Genomic DNA, 15,264 nt, shown 5'->3' with positions numbered 1-15,264 from the left:
AGGATAAATTAATCCTGTTTATTCTCATCCAAATCATTTGTTTCTTTGTCCATAGGTTGAGGATTGATTTGCTAATCTTGAAGCAAGATATCTTTAACAACACGACAAGAATAACAGTTCTTATGAAATAAAATCAAAAAGAGTGGAGATTTGAAACCAGGATCAGCATTGATCATGTGATTGCGGTTGTATCAGTCACTGGGGCATCAGATTCATAGATGTAAGTTATTTCATGCATGTTCCTGCAGTGTTATTTTGTTTAACCATGTGCTCCATAAAATTTCTCTCACGATTGTATCACTATTAAACAAGCAGAAATGATCTGTGAATGTGATGTTGGTGAGAGATTAAGGCATAATCTTGAGCCTACAATGAAAATGAAACTTTAACAAAAAACAGGTTTACATAAAAAAAAAAAAAAAAAAAAAGAATAAAATAAAATAAAGTTACATTAAATTAAAACATATGTTCTGGCTTCACTGGTCTGGTTGTTTAGCTTTGCTCACATTATGAAAATGAATAAGTTGGTATAATTACTCCAACAAATAGATGGAGTGATTTCTCAATAAACGGCGTGTTCTCATCTAAAATCATCATATATATATACAGTTTGTCATCGTTGCTCTAAGAGCGAGAGCCATTTGTATCTGAAAATCAGTTACGCATGGGTTTACCCTAAAATGTAGCTAATTGTCTATAAGATATCATAAGATTTCTATCAGGTTTGAGCTTAAGGATTTTAAGCTCCAGATGAATTTGAAACAGCTCCAATATGTCAAACCGTTGACAAAAGAAATGTCTACTTATGAAAAGATATTGGCCCGTACGGGGATCGAACCCGCGACCTTGGCGTTATTAGCACCACGCTCTAACCAACTGAGCTAACCGGCCATGCTGCGCGATGGCGAAAATTATGTATATATCTTAATTCATGCGGGTTGGGCTGTCGATTTTCAATTTCAGCATTGATTTAGATATATATTATACACTAATATAATTAGTTATTTGCTAGCTAATTGTAGGCCATAACGATGTAATATCAGGCGGTTCGCTTTTACTGTAGCTAAAACATACGTTAGCTAACTTAATTGTCTTAGCTAAGCACATGTGGTGGTAAATACCGCAGCGCAAGTTAAAGTCCTACATTCAGTTTTACTTGAAAGTACGGAGCAGCAATGATGTGCTTAAAAAAATCAAAGATAATATGGCCTCATTCAGATGTATACATGTATTACATTATTGAATTATCATGACAGATGCAGACAGGGCTAATTTGAACTACTTTATTTTCTGTTTGGTACTGTTTGCCTATGGCAAATCATACTTCAGAGGCTGGTCACAGGTATTGTGTATAAAATCTTACTTTGCATAGTTATTACAGCAAATTTACAATAGTATAGAATATAAGTATAAATAAGCATACACTGGAAATACTCAAGCTAAGAACAAGTATAAGTGTATCTCAATAGATGTATTTCTCTCTGCAACCTAATTATATAAAAACATGCAAGCTCCCAATACCATGGATATATTATTTTATTTTTATCAAAACAAAGTAAATGCTAGACTACATCATCATCACAATAATAATCACATATATGAATGAGTCAACTGCAGGGAACATATAATGTCATAATCAACATTCACAAGTGATGGGCAAGAGCAAATTTGTCATCCTGAAGTCTTCAGGCAGGTAATTTAATGGTGTTGTAGTTCATAGTGGGATACACAAAACTGTGCATGTCATCATCTCCTTAGGCTTAACTCCCTTTCATCCTCATCTGGCACCATCAGATTATCTACAGAGTAATGGGCGTCATCTCCCACAGCCTGGAAGAAATACTCTTCACTTTCACAGCTCTGAGTTCCATTCACACAGTCTTTGGTTTCGATTTGTTGCACCTCTGTACTGTCACTGGCATTACTATCCTCTGTGCTCTTGCTGGCATCACTGCTGTCGCTGGTCTCGCTGGTCTCACTGCTCTCACTGCTGGTGCTCTCGCTGCTGTCACTGGTGGCAGTAACTTCACTGGTGTCTGCACTGTCGCTGGTGGTATCACTGCTGTCGGTGGGGTTCTCCACCAGCAGTAGGTTTGTTTGGCCTTGAGTGGTGTTGGTCTTTTGTTTGAAGGTCATGCTGGTGGAGGAGTGAGTGGGCTGTTCCTCTGTCGGCTCGTTGCTCAGGTGTGCTGTTTGACCTTCGACCTCAGCGCTGCTGTTGTCCTCTGCGCTCAGGACTTTGATGACACTTGAAAACACTTGAACCCAACTCTGAGCAGACAGCAAACATTGCATTGTGTTACTCAACTTTCATCTCAGCTTAAACATCAAATTTGAAACTAAGTGAGCGTGTGAAATGTTTTCTCACCTTTCGAACATTCTCCTCACTGCCCATCGTGTTATCTCTGGTTTCATCCATAGAGTCAGCCTGTGGAAACACAGTGAATGATATGAGCAACGTAGAGACCAGAAATATGCTGTATTATATGTTAATATTTGGAAAATAGACTAGGTTTGGTAAAATATTTAATTTAATTTAATTTTACCCCGTCATCCTCATCTGACTGGCTGTCACTCTCCTCTGAAGTCTGTTTTTTTTTTTTTTTTGGAAAAGACACATACTGATTTAGAAAAAAGTTTCTGGAACAGTCAAATGGATAGAGCAGCAAGTATTCATACACATACAGTATTTATTTTGATTTATTACTGTAATTAATATCTAATGGGATACTCTACACTAAGGACACATTTCTTCTTTCATTCCTTTCATTTATCTTTCATTCTGTTCTATTCTATCACATTATTATCATTTTCATTATTGGAGTTTGCACTTACACCCACAACTCTGAAAATATGGTAAGCTCAGTAATAACACACTCAAGAAATGAATGACAGTAAAGTATATACAGTAAAATAGAGTGCTGGTACAACCCACCTCCTCTGATGAGGATTCTGATGATTCTGGCTCTGAACTCTGGAAACAAAGATTACATAATATCAGACACACGTACAGCACATCATCAGATAGATGATTCTTCTTGTGGAGTTTTGCAGAAGATAGTTGAAACAAAATGACTCACTTGATTGGAGGCGTTTTCTTCAGAGCTCTGCAACACAAAGAGGAATACACAGCCATTTAGGTGAAGCTCAGCTCAAGCTTATAGTCTTCTACATCAGAAAATACTCATTTACTCATCACTGGAATCACTGTATTCAGTACCTGAAGCTCGGAGGTGCTATTTTCAGATGATTGTGAAACAGACAAGCTTTCAGTCTGGAAAAGACAAACAAAGTAAGCACCCACCACAGTATGTTTAATTATACCCTTTAAGTGGAGCATCAACAATCATCACATCCATTTAAGATCCATTCATACATAAATGGGTGCAGACATATAGTGCAGTAAACAACAGTCTCTGAAATAGGAACTTGAGGTCTTGAGGTCTGGAGAATCTTCAAGTAACCACACCTTTTGTTAGTTTTTCTGCTGACTGTGTTGGAGGAATGCAACTTTTACTGCAGTCAAATGATTTATGTGTAAACTCTGTGGAGGTCTTGCACTGCACGGTACCACCAAGAGTCAAATTAGATAGAGTTTGAGGAGAGTAATTCCTGATGGCACTTACTGTGTTGGCTTCAAGCTCACTTGATTCCAAAACAATGTTGTATGAAATCTGTCAGAAAGGAAACACAAAGAGGTAAGGGGTGAGGAAAATGCTGGAATTATTACGGTGGTAGATCTTTAATTTGCGCAATCTATGTGGATTTGTGGGTACTTAGTAGGAGGCAATGGTCAGCTTACAAATGTCTAAATAAAAAAAACACTGCGGGACAAAGGTGATATTCTGCACTTTTGCATTAATGACTAAATGCACGAAAATGCATATTATGTCAGCACAAAGCCACCTGAACCTTCAAGCTTGGTGACTTTGCTGTGTCATTTGACCTCTACACAATATAAGAATGTAGATATTTTAGATTAAAGTTTAGAAATGTTGACAAATGTGCAAAATTGCATAACTTTTTATAATTAACATCCTGTTTTAGGAGTTTTATTTTTATTTTTTCATACTTACTGGGTTGGCAAAAACTGCTCCAAGCAGGCAAAAAGTTATTATGGTAACCTTCATTCTGCAACAAACATATGTAATTAATGTGTTATGTAAGGACAGAACAACAAAATAATCTAAACACACAAAATATGTTTGCGTAAAGAGCAACTAATATATTGTATTAGCAAAGGTATCTTGCACTTGAGCTGCTAAACTTGACAAACTTAACATGGTAAATTGATAAAGCACATTTAAACCTGGCAAAGGAAATCACATTTTGGAGATATTGTAACGAAAAGCAAGGAATCAGAAACATATAGTGAGACTGCATAGAAAAAAAGCATATAGTAGCCTAAAAAAAACCATTATATTATAATCAGTCCATAAATGATCAATTACCTCTTATTGTCTGTTAGATTCAGAGCTGTGAGAGATGTTGTCAGTGATCCTTCAGCAGCAAACAGGAGAACCCCGTCTCTATTCTGAGCCGCGTATGGAAGCTGGCAGTTGAGGCAGTAAAAGCACGATGTGTGGATATGCTGGAGGAAACTCCAAGAACCTCTGTATATAAGTAACTTCCAATGAAATGATTGCATCACTTCCTTCCGGATGTCTCGCTCTCCTGTCGGCACGCGAAGGTGTGTTTGTTCCGGAGAGCAAGCTCAAAACAAGCACACATTGGCACGATGATGACTGCAGACACAGACACATGCACAAACACACACAGAGCTATTTCATTCAGTCACTAAATTTTCTCCACCCCCTCTCAAGTCCTAAGTGAAATATAGCTGAGCAGACGAAACCATAGGGTTTGTGGCCTGTTGAAAAAACAAACTCACCCACTCAGAGTGGAAAAGAGGGCCAGACAGGGTCATGATTGCTTCCGGTGAAATGGATGTTTTTCCATTTACCATCTAAGTCACCTTATAGTTAGATTTTGATTGTTGCTTTATAATGAATTACAACAAACACACGAGAGGTAGTGCCTTGCTCAAGGGTGGATTCAAAATACTTGTCTGGACAAAGAAAAATGGAGAAAATTAACCGTCTGACATCTTTTAAATATGAGGGTTAAACTTGTGACACCTTCACATAACTTGAGTCACATGTATACATAAAGGCTTAATACACAAATGATACACTTAACTAAAAAAACAAAAGCATGTTTTGTAACCATAGTGTCCTGACTGTTACATGGTGTTATTGGAAATAGACCTCATTCTTGGAATAGGGCATGTACAGTAGAAAGCCTAAATAAAGACTTCTATATTTCCTTCCTGAGGCTCATTATTGTTTCCTGGATATCCTTATATGGTCAGGCTCAAAAATACTATTACAGAATTCCTTGTTTAACCTGCATTCAAACCATGTAAAAGAAACATGTAATTAGACTGGATGTTCACCAGTCTGGAGCTGTTCACCAAAACCACAGCTACCAGTTGTTGTAAGGTCCCGCTTTAGTAGAGGGAGGAGTTAGGAGACGATGATTGATGCTTATTGAGGCACACAGACCTGCAGTTAGCGATGTCACATTCACCCAGAGGTTACTTAAGTTTTTATGATGTGTTAACCCTTTCAGACAGGAAGCTGATGCATTTCTGTTATTGATTTTCTTGAAAGCCAATACATATCTACAGCAGGATAACTGGTAATGGTACACAAATTTGATCCTCAGGGGCCAGTGTGCTGCAGAATTTTGTTCCTCTGAGCCACAGCTAAGTTACTCACAATGACACAGACAACTGTAGGACACTGGTACTTAAATAAGAGCATAAAGTTGTTTTACTTTTGTTTGAATATTATAAACTTCTATAACCTTCTGTAATGATAATACTGACTAGTAACTAATGAAATGAAATCTTCCGATATTACTAAAAGCCACATCATGTAGGTTTGGAATTTTTTTTTGACCTTGGAGAAAAGCTGACCACCTCTTGGAGCTTTTGATCTCATCACATGCTCGTCATCAGCAGATGGATTGAATAAACTGGCTGCATTTGAGGATTGTGTGATATAAATGAAAGCTCCAGATAAAAAAAAACAAAAAAACTCCAAAAAAATTCTGTTGTACTTGGTGATGTCACAGAAATCATAGAATTATTATTTTGTTAGGGAAACTGTTTATTTCTTAAAGCTTAAGGGGTGGAGTCATTGATTATCAATCAACTCAGAGTGTTTCTCAAATGTTACTTTACCTTGGAAGGATATATTGAAGACATAAAAAAATGATACAAAAAATTGTCTTGAAAAATCTTGAAAGATGGGAGAAGTGTATTATATAGCCTAGAGGGTTAGTAAGAAATTCACACTTAACTGTCGGTACATTTGCTCTTATTAATACCTATTCTGAGAGACGGTTCATTTCCCACTTGTCCACACGATCATGTTATTACTTTGACTGTGAGAAGAAGAATTAATATAGTATTACCCTGTTTATCTCTACATATGTATTTGTGTTGCCAGGCCTGGTGCTTAATGAGATGTATTTGTTGATGTTGGCTTGAGTGAACTCTGTGGTGCAACTTTGAACCAAACATTAATGAGTCCTTAAAATGAACGTGTGCATTTCCATTACAACTGGGGGAAACTGAATGGCTCCTAAGATGAAACTTTTTTTTCAAATGAGTAATAGTGTATTATAGTGAGAAAAACTAAAGATACATTATGATTCTGAATTCATATAACTATTGCAAATTATGTTTATTATACTATATATAGTAAATAAAATTGTCTGATAGCTGCTGCAGACAAATATTTAGTGTGTTACATTACATTTATTCATGGCAGACGCTTCTATCCAAAGAGACTTACAAGTTGTTACTTATAGTGTCTAACACCTATAGATTTGTTAGTGGCCTCAGAAACACAGACTTGTGATAGAGTGACATCTGGTGGCCTAAATTATGCATTGTTTCTGTCATGAAACCTGGTTTGGTTTTTTCTGTAATAAAAAACAAACAAAAAATACATTTATCCAAATGTTCAAAAACAGCAAAGTTTATCATTTTTGAATTTATCATGTGTTTATATGTTACCATGCCATTAGCCCCAATCATGAAACTATTTATTTAAAACAATTTATTAAATGCTGTTTTTTCCCCTCACTTTTTACCTGACTCTTTCTGAAAAACATGGACATTGGTCTTTGCAATTTCTTTTTTTTCTGTTTTTGAGTCTGTTTTTTTTTTTGAGTCGGGGCATCGACTGAAGTTCAGTGTGAGATCTCTTTCTCTCCCTCCCTTTGTAGCCCAACGACTCTTCCAAAATTAGAAAAACCGTTGGCACCCCAGACCCAGAAAAAACTGTGTGTGTGTATGTGTGTGTGTGTGTGTTAATTTGTGTGTGTGTGTGTGTGTATGTGTGTGTGTCTGAATGTGTGTGTACTTGCAGCATGCCAGTTTGTGTGGACAGTGTGAGCGCTGTCTTGAATACAGAAGGACATCTTCATAGGTTCAACACAGGCACATACTGGTGTTTGTGCTGGATTCTACTTTCTATTGCAACTGCCAGCCTCAGGTAAAATCCTAATTATTGAGATTTTTACATTGTTTTGACATATCATAATGACCACATAGAGCTGTGTATGTGTGTGTGTGTGTGTGATATCTTATTAACTAACTAGTTTGCAGTTCAGCTTGTTTAATGTTGTATGTAACGACTCCTGGCTTGGTTATACTTTAGGGGATGACTTTGTTTTTGCACTGATGGTATGAATTAAAAGTTATGCTTTTATTATTTTTGTGCATATGCCGATCAATATTAATATACTATATATACTATGATGTACCAATTTACTGTATGAAGTGCAGACAAACTAAAATGTTATTTATTTACCTTCATTATCTATATGATGAAAAGTATGTTACACTATTTAAAATATCCTCAAATAAATCATATCAGTTATAAATAAAATCATATAAGAGATACATTAAAGACTCTCATGTAACATGGTCAGTGCTTTCCAAATGAAAAGTCTGTTTAATCCACATAATTGTCAAATTAAATAATATTATTAAAGAACAATTTATTGCTTTCAGTGATTTTTTTATCCATCCACCGCCCCTGGGGTATCTGGTGTGTACTGGGCTGAACCAGGGCTATTGTTCCACTGGACAGGCCCAGTAATGTCTGTTTTGTTTCCGTCCAGAGAGACAAAAACTTTGTGGACTTAGTCAACTTTTTCCAGTCTGGTAGCTTCTCATGTTTACTTTAGCTCTGAATGTGACTTTTGAGAGAGAGGCGCATCTCAGAGGCCTGTTCCCGTGACAACAGTGGAGACCAATCCCGCAGCTCCGCTTGTCACAAACGTGTTGGCAGCATACAGATGCGCTCATCTGTTTTAACTGTGAATGATCAGCCAAGTTCAGTGGAAGTCAAGATATAATGTAACACGTTTCTCAGATAGTCAATTCTGCAGTGCTTCCCAATAATGTAAATTACATGTAATTCATTTTGTGTTTAAACTATTAAATTTGATGTTTCAGGTATGAGGGCCTGCTTAGTTTTCCTTTGCTTGCTGGCAGCAACACTTGCCCTGTCTGTGAGTAGCAAATCTATGATTATTAATTTGCTTATTGCAGTTTTGGTATTCACTGAAAAGGTGATCATGACTAATGATTCCTGTTATGTCCAGGTTAAAAGTAAACCTCATGGAAAACATCATGGATCGCACAAGACTTCACACACAGCCAAAGAGAAGGTAAAACGTGACTACAAGTTGTTTTGAAATGTTTTATTTGAATCAGATAATTTCATACTATAATTAAAAAACATTTTTTCTCCCTCCCGGTTAAGGACATTATCACAGAGGAGGCCAACAAGCCACAGGTCTTACCCACTTTAGTCACGTTTGAGGCCAGCAACCAGGAGCAGGAAGATGAGGAGCTGAGCTCTGAGGGCAATGCTAACACCAACAAAGAGGATGGAGCGTTTGACGTGACTGAGAGGAGAGGTAAAAGCACTGCAGTCCTGTTGAGTGAGGAGGAGCTGGTAGACCTCCTGAAGAAGGAGGCAGAGGAGGAAGAAGTGGAAGAAAGAGAGCTGGAGGAAGAAGAAGTGGAGGCGGTCAAAGGCAAGGTGAAGTCTAGTGAAGCTGGTGAGATCAGTGAGGATGAAGAAGCGGAAGAGGAGAGGAAGTTGGAAGACAACTTAGAAATGGAGGAGGATAGGAAAGAAGAGGGGCAGATGAAGAAGGAGAGTGTTGAAGATGAAGTGGAGAAGGAGTTGGAGAAGCTGTCCCATAAGGGCAAGAGGGAAGAGTCTGCTGGCAAAATGGCTGACAGAGTAGAGCAAGTCGCACTGCTAGAGGAAACGGACGGCAGCGCAGAGTCAGATATCCCAGTCGATCTTGACTATGCTGCTGATAGTGGCATCTTGCAACCTCTGCAGATGATAGCAGCAAAGCTAAAACCCCACGCCGATGACACCCAGCCTCTTTCAAAATCAGATGTTTCAGATGTTAAACAGAAAGAGGCCAGTGAGAAAGAACTACCCACCATAGATGAGGACTATGACCAAGGCATACAAAACACTGAGGCAGCAGACAGCGAGGAGGAGTCTGATCGGGGCAACCTGCAAGATGGCAAAGATGACAAAGCTAAATCTAAAGAAATGGATCAGAACGTGGAGCCTCAAGAGCCAAAGAGCAGTAGGGAGCTTGAATCAGTGTCCCGAGTGGCTGGAAAGGAGGAAGAGACAAGTAAGAATGACAGTGGAAGTCACACCAAGGGAAAGACACGGAAGCAGAAGAAGAACCAGAGGGCAAGGAAGCACTCTCCACAGAGAGAGGAAACACAGTCTGGACAAGACCTGAGCCAACAGGATCCTCAGGAGTCTGAGAGCAGCAGCACTGACAATACGGTGCACAAGGCAAAGAGGAGAAGGGCAGGAAAATGGGTATGATGCATACTTTGTCAAGAACATTAATCAAAGCAACAATAATAATTATAATTATATTAACAATGGATGTCTGTCAAAGGGGTCACTTGGAATGCTGAATCGTTTTTAGTGAAGGGGCCTTAAAAAACCCACTGTACGGTACCTACTCAGCACCAAACAGCAGACAGGAGTTGGTGGAGGCTAAATCAGAGATAAAAAACAGAGTAAATGAAGGACTTACATTCACCTGGTGGCCAGAAACATGAGTCCAAATGAATGATAGCACTGCTAACAGGCAACTGTCTGCTAACAAGCTAGCCACATCAACAAAAAATGTTGTTGTGTTTGCAGCGTGTTTCTGATGCCCCCAAACTTCCAGAAAGTTATCATTTATTTAGGTTTTTATGAAGGAAACAGTTCCCTTACCTTTGCTGTGTGTGAAGGAGATTTTTCTCATGCCAGTGTTTCTCTTGTTTTCCTAAACCTCATTAATACACCAAAAGTTCAGGCCACAGCAACCTTCACATTATTAGATAATGGTTCACTGTTTAGCTTTTATTATGACTGTTTGTGTCTGGATGAAGCCACTACTATCCTCCCTAGCTCCGGGAGCCAAGGTCTTATAGATAAGGAGGTAGAAGGAAAACGTAAACTTAGAAAATATTTTTCCAATCTAGTTGTTGTCAAGGATGAGCTAAGTAGGTGAAAGAACAAGACGCATGTAATATTAGTTAGGTAAGAACATGTGACAGTGCGGATTTTGGTGTCCATTAGCATCTAGACCGTATTTATCTTTGGCTCACAAAGATTTCCATCACACTGTGATACCGCAATCTGATGTGATGGTATAAATAATAGGTTTAAACATTAGTATTTTTTTTCATATCTCATTAAAATTGCATTTTAATTGACTCCTGTGTACATTTCCAGGGTCCTTTGGTGGGAATGAATCCAGTGCAGATAAGAGCCACCGTGGATCTCTACCCCAGCTCCAGGCCCTCTGTTGGTGGAGGCGTACATCACCCAGAAGCTCCTGCTGGTTGGTTAATTCAGCAGCTGCAGCACTCACCATTCACCATTCTGACTAATGCACTATCCCAACAGTCTCAAGTGGGAATCTGCTGACTGGATCATTTTGCTAAAACTTCCACATGAATAGCGCCACCCTGCTTCATGGTCACTACCAAAACACAGCTCTGCAGGCTTAAGGCGTGAATAAGAGAGATCAAGTTGAATTTAATCACTGTGCAAACTCAAATGGCAGTGGAATGTAGGGGATGATGTGTTAGTGGTTATAGCCCACTGGTTTCAAGTCCTCACACTGTGAGATAAAAGCCAGGAAAATAGACTGAGAGTTATAACATTGGTTTTAAAATTCAGATAAAGTGTAGGTCAAAGGTTACTGCAGTATTTGTCTTGTCTTCTAGATCCATGTGATGATTTCCGCTGCAAACGTGGGAAGACATGTAAACTAGATGCAGACAATAAGCCAGGCTGTGTGTGTCAAGAACCGTCACAATGCCCTTCCAGTGTGAATGAGTTTGATCATGTAAGTATGTGTAACATGTTCATGGCAAAACTGGAACTTTTCGCCACTGTTCTGCATCTGATTGTTGCATTTATGTCCCATTTAGGTTTGTGGGACAGACAACAAAACATATGATACGTCATGTGAACTCTTCGCTACTAAATGCAACCTGGAGGGCACCAAGAGAGGGCACAGACTTCACCTGGACTACACTGGGCCTTGCAAATGTGAGAGTTAACCACTGCGCAGACTGTGTGGTTTGAGCAACAATATTTTAGTGTGGGCCATGACAAAACTATTTGACTGTGTTGTTTCTCCATCCCTGCTGTTCTGTCTCTCAGTAATACCTCCATGTGTGGACAGTGAGCTGGTCCAGTTCCCTCTACGAATGAGGGATTGGCTGAAAAATGTGCTGCTGCAGCTCTATGACCATGACTCCATGTCCCCTGGCTTCCTCACTCCTAAACAGCGTTTTAGAGTAAGACACAGTGCTGTTTCTCTTCTTCAGACTTCCTAAAAACGATCTATTTCAATCTTAATGTAATGCATATTTTCTAAAGGTTAAAGTAAATATGCTAATTTCACTGGAATTTGTTGTGTTATTTGTATCCAATCAATCAGTCAGACAGAAAATCACAAAGAGACTTTGGGAGAAGAAAAAAAAAAAATCTATGTTTTAGGTAATGAAATGCAACCAAACTGTGGTGTTGTGTGTCCTGCAGGTGAAGAAAATCTTTGAGAGTGAGCGGCGTCTTCATGCTGGGGATCACTCTGTCGAGCTGCTCGCACAAGACTTTGAGAAGAACTACAACATGTACATCTACCCAGTGCACTGGCAGTTTGCTCAACTGGACCAACACCCTTCTGACAGGTAAATCTTCTGTGTTTACTGAATATGGTCAACACTAATACATTTCATATTTTCAATACATTTTAGAAACATTTCTTTCTAATACATTTCATTTAGTGGGTAGCTGGGTTAGTAACCTCTTCATAGACAACCATAGCACCAATTTATACATGAGCATGATGATAATAGAGAAATATTCACAGGACACGTTGACAAACCCACCCATGTTTAAATTCTGGGGTATATTATATTTCATTGAATCTTATTTACCACATAACAAAGAAAATACATTTCTAATGCAGGTTTTTTTTAAATGTTTTTTTTTTTCTGAAGCTCTGAAGCTGGAGGAACAACCATGTTATTGGAGGTAGAATTCAGGTTGAGCTAATGTCAAATTAGTCAAGTTAAACAAACCCCCACCAGTACTGGTTGGGTATATCATAAAACACAATTGGATATATGAAATTGGATATACATAAGAAGCTCACAGTGATGAAAATTTGATGTTGGTTGCAGATTGCTGTCCCACTCAGAGCTGGCCCCGCTCAGGGTCCCTCTGGTGCCGATGGAGCACTGCACCTCCCGCTTCTTCCAGGAGTGTGACGCTGACAAGGACAAGCAGGTGTCCTTTATCGAGTGGACTTCCTGCTTTGGCATCAAGGACGGTAAGAGCAGTAATACGTCCTTCACTGAAACATACACTGAAACATAAACTTATACCTCAGAAATGTAACAATTCATTACATTTGTGAGGATGTTCAGCATAATCACTAGGAGAGCCAGGTGAGGTTTCGAAACTGTGACTCTAAAATCTGACTATATTTATAAGATTTCAAGTTGAACACACAGAATCAGATGATTTCACAGGCAATTCGTTTGTTATTTAACCACCATTTGTAGAGTCTCTATTAAACAAATAGCAAAAAGAAGGAATCAGTATATTTGCAGTTTCAAACCTGTTTTTCATTTCTACATGATTTCAGTAATAACCTTGGATTCCATGTATTTATTCTCTCCACAGAGGATATGGACGTCAACCTGCTTTTCTGAGCTTCATTTTGTGCCTCATCCACTACACAGGCTTGTGGAAGCTGCTCCAACAGTGCAGCCTGAGACAGAGGCCTCCGCGAACCGTATGGCTCCTGTTACTATGTCAGGTCAAAATGTTACAAGACTCTCTGACGAGTACAGGTGTGAGAAACTCATTTTACCTCCTGGACACGTGCTGGTGGTCAGTGCTGTTATTATGTATCAGGCTAAGCTTGGACATTTGGATCTTTGTTCTGTAATTTAGACTAAGCTGCTAGAATTGTTTTTCTTAGAATGAAAGAAAGAGTTATGTTTCACTGGTTTGATCCAGACACTGTTTTCTAATGCATTCCAACCTGGGGAAAAGTTTACAACAGCAATAGTAGAGAAGGCCTTGTGCAGTATACAGTAGGAGGTCTCAGAAGAACTGTGGTTTGTATGTTAGAGCGGTTTAGTGCAGAACTACTCTTTAAATCAAATTTAAGCAGATAGTTTCAGACCCTTGTGTTATACTAGTAAATGTAAAACTGTGTTGCTTAATTTTGTAGCAAATTCTGTATATGTTTGTCTCTGCGTCTTATGTTTCGTCGCAGCTCTAATTAAAGCTTTATGGATGACAATGGCCTTTATAATATCACCCTGTTGTAAATGATGACTTGTGTTTCTTTACCTGAAATAAAGTTTTGGCATCATATCGGTGAATCTCAGTTGACCCCAAAAAGCCCTGGGACGCATCACTTTTATGCTCTAATATCACGTTTTATTTGTAGGGACAATTTTCCTGATGCCACAATGACATGAAAATATGACCTCTGCGACGATGGTTAGGAGAATGCAAGTCACTGATACCTGGTTTGGGTTTGCCACATAATCCTGAATAATGGCCCTGCAGGGAAACAAAGCAAAAAATAGCCTGCAGCATGGTCATGATGATTACAGTGACTTGTTGTTTTGAGATAAAGCGCAGGACTCTGATTGGACCTGTCTTGGTGATCAATGATGCGATGGTCTCTATATAAGTGAAGAGAGAAGCAGCACTTCACCTGGCGAATGTCTGCTGTCACTGAGATAAAACATGTTCTGTATACTGTGGGTTATCTTTCAGACCACGGCTGTTGTGGTGGAGGGTGGTATGTCTTCAGGGAGTGCTGAGGCTCTTGCTAACGGGGGAGTGAATAATAATGGAGGAGTGGCAGCTGGCAACAATGCCAACTCTGGGGCTCAAAATGGACTCCCACTGAATGGTGAATCGCTTGTGGCACACTTAGTCCAACTTGGTGGGTCATTTTTTATCCAGCCAGTCGGGAACCAAATAGGTCAGGCTCCCCTACAGCAGCTAATTCCTATTGGAGCTCTCCAGCCCAGTGGGGCATTTCTTGTGGGGCAGACAGGCGGAGCCAATGTGAATCCACAGGGGCAGGTGCCTCAGGCTGTCAGGGGTGGGCCCGTCACACTGTTTGCTGTCCTGTCCCAGAGGAATGCGGGAGGAGACCCACAGGGTGCTGTGCTGACTCCAGGCCAAGTGCAGCTGATATCCAGGGCCGGGCTGAACCGCCAGCAGCAACCAGGTGCTGCTGGTGGGAATGCAGCTGGCAGAGGGAGGTTTCGGCGCTCAGTGGCAGCTCGCCTCAGGAGGACACAGTCTCCACTGATGAAGGTGATGGCAGATGAAGAGGAAGAAGACTGCTCCGGGATGGAGGCGGAGGAGAAGCGAGCGAAATGAGACCACACAGCTGTCAGACATCACATACATCTCATGACTCATCTTTATGTCCTCAAACTGTCTCACTACTATCTGTTCATGCCTGAATGTTAACTTTATAAATCACTGTCATAATAACTAATGACCAATAAATGATTGAAGCCACTTTTCTGACTCTCTGTTGAATTTTTATTCCATCATATTAACACAACACACATTTGATTTG

At 39.5% G+C, this 15,264-nt stretch overlaps 2 protein-coding genes and 1 non-coding gene across 3 annotated transcripts; 1 reads left to right on the top strand and 2 right to left on the bottom strand.

Annotated features, from left to right (window-relative positions):
- Positions 1 to 817: 817 nt before the first annotated feature.
- trnai-aau (transfer RNA isoleucine (anticodon AAU)) lies at positions 818 to 891 on the bottom strand. The gene has a single exon. It is a non-coding gene; the product is annotated as a tRNA-Ile (tRNA).
- Positions 892 to 1,518: 627 nt separating this feature from the next.
- Positions 1,519 to 4,678, bottom strand: scpp1 (secretory calcium-binding phosphoprotein 1). Its single transcript, XM_071504423.1, has 9 exons — positions 4,452 to 4,678; positions 4,077 to 4,131; positions 3,627 to 3,674; positions 3,221 to 3,274; positions 3,081 to 3,107; positions 2,936 to 2,974; positions 2,547 to 2,588; positions 2,369 to 2,428; positions 1,519 to 2,271 (listed from the first exon to the last, which is right to left on the bottom strand). Exons 1-9 carry the CDS (start codon positions 4,646 to 4,648, stop codon positions 1,747 to 1,749), a joined length of 1,047 nt encoding a protein of 348 aa, XP_071360524.1. The 5' UTR covers positions 4,649 to 4,678; the 3' UTR covers positions 1,519 to 1,746.
- Positions 4,679 to 7,429: 2,751 nt separating this feature from the next.
- On the top strand, positions 7,430 to 14,030 carry sparcl1 (SPARC-like 1). The gene is made up of 11 exons (XM_071505268.1): positions 7,430 to 7,568; positions 8,537 to 8,592; positions 8,686 to 8,751; positions 8,847 to 9,947; positions 10,860 to 10,968; positions 11,357 to 11,478; positions 11,564 to 11,684; positions 11,799 to 11,935; positions 12,180 to 12,328; positions 12,824 to 12,972; positions 13,329 to 14,030. The coding sequence occupies exons 2-11, from the start codon at positions 8,539 to 8,541 to the stop codon at positions 13,355 to 13,357; spliced, it is 2,037 nt and encodes a 678-aa protein (XP_071361369.1). The 5' UTR covers positions 7,430 to 7,568; positions 8,537 to 8,538; the 3' UTR covers positions 13,358 to 14,030.
- Positions 14,031 to 15,264: the final 1,234 nt, after the last annotated feature.

This window comes from Trachinotus anak, unplaced genomic scaffold (genome assembly GCF_046630095.1).
Source record: "Trachinotus anak isolate AG129_WGS33_773 ecotype Australia unplaced genomic scaffold, CSIRO_AGI_Tana_v1 ptg000019l, whole genome shotgun sequence".
Taxonomy (NCBI): Eukaryota; Metazoa; Chordata; class Actinopteri; order Carangiformes; family Carangidae; genus Trachinotus; species Trachinotus anak.
This window is presented reverse-complemented; position numbering and strand designations above follow the sequence as displayed.

Coding starts and splice junctions, on each gene's coding strand:
- scpp1 (XM_071504423.1), bottom strand. CDS start 4,648: ATGCAATCATTTCATTGGAAGTTACTTATATACAGAGGTTCTTGGAGT. Junction 2,429..2,546: donor AGTCAGATGAGGATGACGGG/GTAAAATTAAAT, acceptor GTGTTTCCACAG/GCTGACTCTATGGATGAAAC. Junction 2,272..2,368: donor GTGAGGAGAATGTTCGAAAG/GTGAGAAAACAT, acceptor CTGTCTGCTCAG/AGTTGGGTTCAAGTGTTTTC.
- sparcl1 (XM_071505268.1), top strand. CDS start 8,539: ATGAGGGCCTGCTTAGTTTTCCTTTGCTTGCTGGCAGCAACACTTGCC. Junction 8,593..8,685: donor CAGCAACACTTGCCCTGTCT/GTGAGTAGCAAA, acceptor TGTTATGTCCAG/GTTAAAAGTAAACCTCATGG. Junction 8,752..8,846: donor CACACACAGCCAAAGAGAAG/GTAAAACGTGAC, acceptor CTCCCGGTTAAG/GACATTATCACAGAGGAGGC.